At 32.9% G+C, this 9,963-nt stretch overlaps 1 protein-coding gene across 1 annotated transcript; it reads right to left on the bottom strand.

The window, feature by feature from the left end:
• Positions 1 to 3,392: 3,392 nt before the first annotated feature.
• Positions 3,393 to 8,183, bottom strand: LOC105318208 (glycine N-acyltransferase-like protein 3). Its single transcript, XM_011415182.4, has 5 exons — positions 8,021 to 8,183; positions 5,849 to 5,956; positions 5,341 to 5,458; positions 5,085 to 5,208; positions 3,393 to 4,735 (listed from the first exon to the last, which is right to left on the bottom strand). The coding sequence occupies exons 1-5, from the start codon at positions 8,099 to 8,101 to the stop codon at positions 4,312 to 4,314; spliced, it is 855 nt and encodes a 284-aa protein (XP_011413484.2). The 5' UTR covers positions 8,102 to 8,183; the 3' UTR covers positions 3,393 to 4,311.
• Positions 8,184 to 9,963: the final 1,780 nt, after the last annotated feature.

Below are 9,963 nucleotides of genomic sequence, written 5' to 3' on the forward strand. Positions count from 1 at the left end.
GTCTGTCGGTCTGTCGGTAGGTCCAGCAACAGTTTCCGTTCATTTTCTTCATATAGGATAAACATATTGAAATGAAATTTCGTATACAGGTTTATCCGGATAATATCTAGGTCAAATTCGATACTGGGTACGATCGAGCAATTTTCGACACAGTTTTGGCCCTTGGACGTAGAAAAATTCCAGTTATTTGCAGTTTCCGCTCATTTTCTTTGCAGAGGATGAACATATTGAAATGAAATTTAGCATACAGGTTTATCAGGATAATATTTAGGTCAAGTTCGATATTGGGTACAGTCGAGCAATTTTTGACAGAGTTATTGCCCTTGGACTTAGAAAAATTCCAAATATTTTCAGTTTACTTACATTTTCTTTGTTGATGTTTCCAAGGGAGGGGGCATAAGTGTTTCACAAACATCTCTTGTTAAAATTTCAGTGGGTGTTTCAACAGAGAGACAAAAGTGTTTGAGACTAGTTCTTAACATGTTCAACGTACATATTCACTAGGAATTCCTTCTCCTTCAATTCTTTTTCCGTTGTTCGGCCGAAGATGCGCAGTAATCTGCTAAGACATCTGCTCTGGAAGGTGTCAATCTTGTTTAAGACGGCTTTCGTCACTTTCAATTCAAGATTCAGCACCATATATGAAGACCCCAAGTACATTACTCTGGAAGATCCTAATTTTGGTGTTAATGCTGATCTTAGCTGATCTCCAAATGTTTCGCAGTGCAGCGTATGTTCCTTTGACCTTAGAAATTCGAGCCCCAACATCAGTTGTTGAGTCCCCATCTGTAGTGATTTTGCTTCCTAGATACACAATCTGGAACATCTTCAATAATTGTACCCCCTAGTGTGATGGGGTCTTTCGTTTTTACTTTGTTCTTCATTTTATTTGTTTTGGGGTTGTTGATTTTCAGGCCAAACATTTCTGCTGTGTTTGCAAGACGGTTGTTTTTTTTCTGCACGCCACGGTGTCTGTGTGATAGCATGGCTATATCATCAACAAATCTAGATCCTCCAGAATTTCTGTCATGGTCCAGCTGATTCCCGTCCGTTTGTTTTTGATGGTTTCTTTCATGATCCAGTCAATAAAGAATATGAAGAGAAGGTGGGAAAGCAGACAGGGCTAACCTGGGTTAACATATTGGCTGTCCGAGTTCTCCCTGAAGAGTGTGATGAACTTGATCATATTCTCATAGGTTCTGAGAACCCACAAAGAGAGCTGTCTCTTTTGAAATTTTTTAGAAGTAAGAATGTAGTCATGAAAAATTACAATATTTGTAAATTATGTTTTCTCACCAAATCTGTTACCTATAAATAATAATATTTACATTTCACTGTGTTTTTCCATTACATTCGGTGATCTTTATACGCTTCTATTTGCAAAACCCGATTATACGTATGAATTTACATGTAATTTACGTAAGTAATTTTCAAACACGAGTTCTTTGTTATCGGTTAAAACTATTATTCATACAAGTAGTTTTACAAATATTCAACATTAAAGTTTATTCTATTGTTTTGAAAAGAAACATTTCAAGAGTTGTTTTTCATGGATCATATTTTTAAGGCTAATCTCAACAGTCTGTGTGAAAACCAGTGTAAACCGGTTTTTGAAACAGCTGTTCTTGCCCCTTCCGTGATCTGCAATTTATAGCGATTGATTTAATGAAATATACTGAGCAAAAAAAGTTTAGCAATTCACAATATTTGATATAACACACAGTAACAGAAATAAGATACAACCTGCATATTTAATTAATTTATGGGATTGTTATAACGTGAATAAACTGGATTAAACGTTTTAGTCAATCTTGCTCCGTTACGCAAGAAAACAGCGGAAAACTTAATAAGGGTTAAGGTCTTTAAGTCACTCTCAATTTCAGTATTTTGTGTGGCCTCCATTTGCAGCAATAACGGCCATACAGCGGCGTCTCATGCTCCTAATTAGGTTTCGTACCTCTTGCACTGAGATCTGATTCCACTCATGCTGCAGGGCAAGGACCAGTTCCGCTACGTTGTTGACGTTATGTCGCTGTCATAAACGACGACCAAGAATGTCCCAAACGTGCTCAATTGGTGACAAATCTGGCGATCGTGCAGGCCAATCCAAAGTGACAATATTGATTTGTTGAAGGGTGGTTTGTGTGTGACGTGCTGTGTGCGGATGGGCATTGTCTTGCTGCAGGATTCTTGCATTACCTTGGCGCAAAAAGAGGATAACTACAGGAACGATAATCTCGTCGCAGTATATTTGAGAATTTAACGTCCCATTAACTACCACAAACACCGTTTTACCCCGATGGCTTATTCCACCCCAAGCCATGACACTTCCGCCGCCATAACGATCACGTTGGATAATGTTTTCTGGGTCAAATCGCTCGTTTCTTTGCTAGTCCTTTATAAATGCATACTTACAGTATTTGGTATTTGTCTTTTCAAATGTTATTATATTTTCTTTTGAACATTCAAAATGTAAACAAAAACAGATCTTGAGTTTTATTTACATAACAAAGAGTTATAAGCTAGCCTTTGCATCGCATAAAAAGTTCACTACTGACTCAAATTATGATTGGGTAATAGAAAATTAAACCTTTAGTTATTGAAATTTGAAAATTTGCAGCGCAAATTGGCATCATATCCTTTAAGAAGTATGGTCACGATTTTGGTCAATTCTAATTTTCTGTTTTTATTATTAATCATGCTTTATGAATGCATATCTATTGATCTATTGAAATTTGAGAGTCATTCGTAGAGTTATAAGCAACATGCAGGGCACTTCTCGTCATGTAAACAAGGTTCGTGCCCTGTTTTTGTTTACAAAAGGTCAAATAACAGTAAATTATATTTTCAGGCTGATTTTTTATATCTCTTATTCATTTAAAGCAAAGACAAACTGTTCCTAACTTTTTACACATTCATAGAAAGACAACTACTTATTAATATTGTAGATAACTAATTAAAGGTGAGGAATTAAAATCCACGTACAATCCAAAGAAGCAAATTTTGCGAAATCAAGAATTTCACTTTTATTTTTCGGACATACCAGTATGTAAACTACGTATAACTGTGATAAAAATTCGGCATTCGAAGTTTTATGTTCTCGTGATTTGATGCAAAACGGTGGTTAAATAGTGGAATTTGGTACTTGCGTAAAATAACTTATCTAACGTACTGAATATATATAATTATGATAGATCATTTTAAGGATGTATTTGAATCAAAAAGCGTATAGCTACTCGGAAAATTACTCATCAATGTAAGAGAATGGAATTTAAAAATACCATCCCCCTCTTCCGGATGGTAATATTGTATATATCTCTTAACAGTCACTCATTTTGAAATAAACTATCAACTATCTTCATATTGAGTCATATAACACGAGATTAGGAGCTTTTTAAATTAGTTTATTGTTTCAGTGGTGCATATTTACAATAAAGTACTTGATGAGCTCAATAAAGTTGATACAGAGGCAAATTTAATTCCATTCAAATCATCCTCTTAGACATTTTTAAATGGAACTTTTGTAAGCAGCGTAAATTGTTTGTTTTATCACAAAATAAGGCAAAGTTCTATGTTAAGGCACCTGATCCATATTAGGACCTAATTATTCTAACCTTGATTACAAATGTATCAATCATGTATTAAATATCTTATATTAACTCAAAGCATTATAGAGTAGAGAAAGATTAACCGAGAGAAATTTTAAAAAAAATATATCATTAACTAAGCAGTAATTAATTATTGAAGATTGCATTAAGGTCCATAAGGACAAGCACTATTTCTAAAATAAAAAAGTAAATACTAAGAGTATCAATATATGCTCTGATGGAAAGATGCAATCATTGGAAATAAGAAAACTATTTAAAACAAATTTTATACCGAATAAATTTTTTTAGAATTAAATTTTAAAGATTAAAAGCAAAGGACGACGACTATTTGATAACAGAAAAAGGTCTAGTATAAGGACACATTCCACTGTTACATACTGATACTAAAACATAAAAAGTATGTTCACGTATATTGAGTAATAAGCCAATACTTATCTTGCATTCATCCCGATTTATTGAACATGGGCTATTATGGATCGGTTACTTTAAGAAGTTTTAACATTTGAGAAAGTATTTAGTAAAATGTTAAGAGAAAGAAATACGCTTTATGTTCACTAATCGCATATAGAAAGGTTTCCCAGAAAAAAATTGCAACAAATTTGTTCTGAATTAGACTGGAAATCAAAAATCAACCATAACAAATATTATTGAATATTGCAAGCAAACGCTTTAAAAGAAATAAACAGAAATTTTACAAATAGTTTCATTGTTTTGTTTCAAAAAAACATCCCAAGAAAGAAATTTTGAAAGGTAACCGTACGTAACCATTTTTCTCGTGAAATTTAACGGATGGGTCATTATTTTCAGTAACCAGTGCTAATACTAGATGGCCGCCCTTGTTTAATTTTTTCGCCAGTGTTCTCGAGACAATGCTTCCAAGCTTTTTTCTTCGATATTCTGGTTCTACATGCAGCATCCCAACGCTTCCATACTCCTGCTGAAGTTCCCAGGCCACGGGGCATCCATCAGCAGTTTCAATGCAGACTGTCGGGAAGTTATAAATGTGGTATTTCAGCCATCTCTCTGTGCTTGAAAACTCATTTGATTTTGAATAAGGCCACGTCTTACATAAAACATCTAGATGACGTTCACTTAATTCGGTTTCTCTGAATCCGTCTGGCATTAGTCTGTCAAAACATGAATTAATACATAAAAAACAAACAATTTTTCATTGCACATTACTATGAAACCATGTTGTTGACTTTCAAATTCGATTAGTTAATTTTTCTGTATCCGAGAAATCGGGTAAAGAAGTGTTTAATTGATAAATTATATGCCAATATCTAAGACAATATTTGAAGGTTTTCTGTATTCTGTCTGACTTTTGAAAATCACATGTATTTTTTTTAGATAGACGAGGAGACAGTTCTGGAGAGTTTTTTTTTAAATCCCAAATAAAATCAAACGCGATCTCTAACGCATCCTACAACTTGGATTTTAAATAAATTTTTAATATCAGTAGATAAAACTGTTTACATGTGTACGCTGTTGTCCGCAGGCAGTGTATATACAACCGCTTTGTCGTGATTTTGTCGGAATGGACAGTAAGTTTCTGACTTGTACTGATTCACGAGGGCGTCATTAACGTCACAGCTTGAACCTAAAACCAACAAAAGTTCAGGCTAGCCAAGAAATATGAATGGAAGAGTATTAACAAAAAAAAATTAATATGACAGTTATTTGGTTAAAATGTTTCTTTTCTTTTTTTTTGTTAAAGCTGCATTTCATTTACCAACGGCAAACATAGGGGACGACAATTCTCCCCAAGCAGAATGAAGTATTGTGTCAAGAGTTGATGCAAATTCCGGTCCCCTGCAGAAACACACGGCAATCGGAAAAATTTCCCTCCTCTTAGATTATTCATTAGAAGAATAAATAAATAGTAAGTAAGCTTTGTGAGACAGTTTTTTTCTCTGGCACATAAAGGAGCAAACCAGAAAAATAAAAAAAGAGAATCTTGTGAAAAGCTAAAGTATCTTAACAATTTTCAAGAATAGAAAGAAATCAACATCTTTTGCAAAACAGAAACATGTTATTTTATACATTATTAATGTTTACTGTCCAAGATCTACATGTATGTCAATTGTAACCAAAACATATGACACTTTCAAATTGTAATAAAAATCTTGCTCAAAGAAGTCATTCAACAAAGAAATAACCCCCCCCCCCCCCCCAAAAAAAAAAAACCCACAAAAAAACAAAACAAAAACGAGCTAATAGAGTTGTTGAATGAAACCCACCTGTCTATCCACGATAACAAGGACAGAGAAGTCCGGCCAACTGTCCACCAACACCATCTTCTCTGTCAGCAGGTGCTTCCTCCTCATCAAACGGAAGTGGACCAGTCCCTTCATTAGAAAACTATGTAAGGTCTTCCTTGATTGATTTCATTAAAAATCTACAGTCCAAAATATTAACCGGAGCAACAATACTAAGTCTAATTCTGACAAAACCAGCTATGAAGATTTGCTATAAACATGTATTATTTTTTTTAATAGGGAAAAATCTAAATGTGTTTAAATTTTATGGAGAATAAAAAAAAGCAACCACATTTTGTGAAAGATCTACTTTCGATTAATTTATCTTTATAATGAAATATTCTAAACATTTTCAATAATTCTCCTGTGGTATATCTAAACTTAAATCGTGGTTAATTTCTCAACATCAGTTTTAAAAAGTTAATATTTTTCCTTTTAACAAAAAGTTGTTTATACACGTATATATCTTTTTTGTCTGCAAGTTTTGTTTTAGTAGTATTGCATATTACGTTGAATATGAAAAAAGCAACTACTATAAACACCTTAGTTTGATTAATATAGAAATATTTTTAAAAATTCCCTTTAAACTAGGATGCATGCTGCAAATTTTAAGTTTATGTATGTAAATTGCCATTCACCTTTAAGTAATTTCTAGCGATACTTATTTTACAAATTCAAAATGATTGAACACCCCTTTGTTTTACGTTGAATACATTAAAAGATATAAATATACTGTATTTTACAACCCTGCTCAAAAATGCCGAGCGCCGGAGAATTAATTTTTTGGCTCTAAATTTCGATAGATGCTGTCTGTAGAAGTAAATACTGGGTCATTTGCTTACTCGCCTCCTCATATACCTATCGGAAAGATAATGATAATCCTGATAATATATGCGACATGATAAATCACATTCTTCATAGGTTGTCCAAAAAAAGTGTATTAACTGGAGTCCTCCAGTTGATTGAAGACACAGAAAGAGGTGAAAATATTTACAATTACAATTATGTATTGATTTCAATTATTGTGTGAGATAAAAGTTGGTGAATCTAAGGTATTTCAAAATGTTTAAAGAAGGCGCAAAATAACCCGAAAATTTAATATTAATTTATCAAAAAAATGAAGAGAGTGGAGAAAACTAAATTTATATAGAATATGACAAAAGAAGTTAATTTTGTGCATGAGCTTGATTACTGATATTTTTTCAATAACTAAAGTTGCAAAGTTTTAAAAGAATTTTAAAAGCGTTTTTCCTCGTTTCCCTTTTTGACACATTAAAATGTTAATACATTGTTAAATTGACGTGAGAATTTCAGGTGGCGCATCGGGTAAATACAAAATTTGTTAAATATTTTAAACAGCTCTTAATGCGATTGTTAAGTGAATTAAAGCATCAAAACGCATTCTAAAGGGTTTTTTTTTTCGAGTTTTAGTCAATCAACAATGAAAACAAAAAACATTTTTATGACACCATGTGCATAAACAAAAGATAGAAATGTAGAGAAAAAAACCCAGCTGAAATAATCAATTCAGGAAAAAAGACGTCAAACAATAAAAATATTATAGTAAATTGTCGTCATCGATAAAACGTCATATAATTTTTTTCCTAAAAAACAAACGGGAGATGCAGTAATGAATAATAAATGTGCATTCTGAATTATAAAAAAAAGAAATCGTGATTTTTCAAGAAAAACACATAGCTACTAATGATTCAAGTGGCTAAGAAAGAACAAATTCAGGGAATGACACATTATCGTCTAAAAAACACCGGAGTTAATGGGTTTTTTTACCATCTCCGTAAGCTTAGGACAATCCTTGAATGTATAATCTCTTTTGAGTTGAAATGTTTTTGTTTTAAATATGTCACTATTAGTTGATATCATTTTTAACAATACTTATTTGCTTCAAAATGCACAAGAACACTTTCATTCTTGTTATTTCTTTGGAAAGATGTCACAACTATTTCCAATACGTGTAACTAATCAAAAAGTTGCTGCTGGCAAACGGGCTTCAGAAGCTTAGTTCTATATTTTCGCTATATATACATCGCATTCATGCCCCGATAGTAACAGTAAAATTTAACTTTTAAAAGTACTTTATCAAATTCAATTTTACGAATAAGTAATGGGATTCTTTATTTCACTAAGAATACTCACACATATGGACAGAGGCAGTTCTTTCTCTAGCTTCTGATCAAGTTCATCATACTCTTCAGTGAGAACTTCTCGGACAGCCATTGTGTTGACCAGGCCAGTCAGGAGGACGGTAAATTGTACTTAAACAGACGACTGTGACCGCTGATAAGATATAGACCGTCCTCTCACACATTTTAAATGGACTGAGTTGTCAATAATTAGTTACAGATATGCTAGAGTGTATTCAGAACTACATGCCAGAAAGGACATCTACTACTGCAAGATAATGTATATGAACACTGAAGAGAATTTTAATAATCCTTTCATTTATTTCAAAACTAAAACCACTGTCTGAACTTAAAATTGACGCAAATAAAATTTTCACTTATTCAGGCAGAATGACAATATGATTCACGATGGTTTAAACTAGTCAATTGATTGAGAAAAAACAACTTAATCCTAACTCTTAAATTTTAATGAAAATTTCAGACAATCAAAGAATTTTTATGATATCTATGTTAAAAAATACCAATAATTATTTTGGAGATTCAGACAATCATAGACCAGTTGATCATGTATCGTTCTGTCTACTAGCCATGCGTTTACGCAAGAAATATGGCCAATTTCATTTGGTTGTCAATGAATTTTTAAATAAACATTGAGACTGACATGCCTGTTATCTGGCGCTTCTCCTCCGATATCGCTATTTCTACCCACTTACTAAACCAACTAAACACAGTTCACCGTATATTTACTGACCTATTATAAACAAAGATCAGGCGACCTTATTACAGGAACAAATGTTTGAATCAAATTAACTCCACCAACCCCCGTCATTCGGTAATCATCGCAAAAAAAACCCCGAAAATTCGATACCTGGAAGAACGTGATACACTGACGCTGGCCGGGATAAGACGAATAAAACTCTCCCGCCCTCCCTTTCGCTTTTTAAAAATTATTTATAAATTGTTGTAAATAAGTCTCTTTATGTAGTTGTCTTTTGTTGCTGCTGTCTTTTTTTTTACGTGTTTCAGATGTTGATCACGTTTCACTAACAACCTGTATCATGTCATGGCTTTGAGGGATTTTTGTGTTTTGCCAAATTTTGAAAGGAGTCTCGCCGCACATTCTGTTTTAGTCCAGAGTCTGCGGCCAGTAATATGGGCTCCTGCCATTTTCATTAATTTGCTACATCACTCGTGGGAAGTCGATGTAGTTTATTGCCATGTATCATTGTCATTGTCATTTTATATAATACAGTTTTTTTCCCGGTAAACTCATTTACATGTATCATAAACAACGTCAGTTCAATATCATTTATCATTGTCTTATAAACACTATCATTGACTTATAAACATTATCATTGACTTATAAACATTATCATTGACTTGATCATTGTTTCATATTCAACAATTGATCATTGTTTCTTTTATGTACAATAAATAATAAAGCCATGACAGAAACTACCAACACGTTTTCTATTACTCTGTTCTGTCGAAATGTTTTATAAAGCGAATAATTAGAAAATCAGAAAACTAAAGAAAAATTTGTACAGCATACATATACAAACATACATATACAAATTCACGAAGAATCCATTTCCTGGACTTAATGCTTGCAGACAACCTCTGTAGACAACAAGTTCTTATGCATCCATAATATTTTCAATTAATTTTGGAGAAAATATTAATAACAAAGTACGTAATTAACCACCACCTACGTAAGATTAATATGCATCCGATCATCGAAAGAAAATACTTGTAAAGAATTTCATTACAAAAATCACTAACATCTGTGTGTAAGTGCTGCCAGTAAAGGACCAATCTGCTTTTTTGGGTGTTTTTTTTTTTTGTTATTCCTCTCTGATACCATTTCCTTATTTTATTCTTAACAATGTTTGTAAGTACAGGCAATATTTGACGTCGTATCGAAAAAAAGATATATCAATTTCTTTAAGAGGCTAG

The sequence above is a fragment of the Magallana gigas genome, chromosome 6 (genome assembly GCF_963853765.1).
Source record: "Magallana gigas chromosome 6, xbMagGiga1.1, whole genome shotgun sequence".
NCBI classification, from domain to species: Eukaryota; Metazoa; Mollusca; class Bivalvia; order Ostreida; family Ostreidae; genus Magallana; species Magallana gigas.

Coding starts and splice junctions, on each gene's coding strand:
- LOC105318208 (XM_011415182.4), bottom strand. CDS start 8,101: ATGGCTGTCCGAGAAGTTCTCACTGAAGAGTATGATGAACTTGATCAG. Junction 5,459..5,848: donor TTGTTATCGTGGATAGACAG/GTGGGTTTCATT, acceptor GAATAATCTAAG/AGGAGGGAAATTTTTCCGAT. Junction 4,736..5,084: donor GCGGACAACAGCGTACACAT/GTAAACAGTTTT, acceptor ATGTTTTGACAG/ACTAATGCCAGACGGATTCA.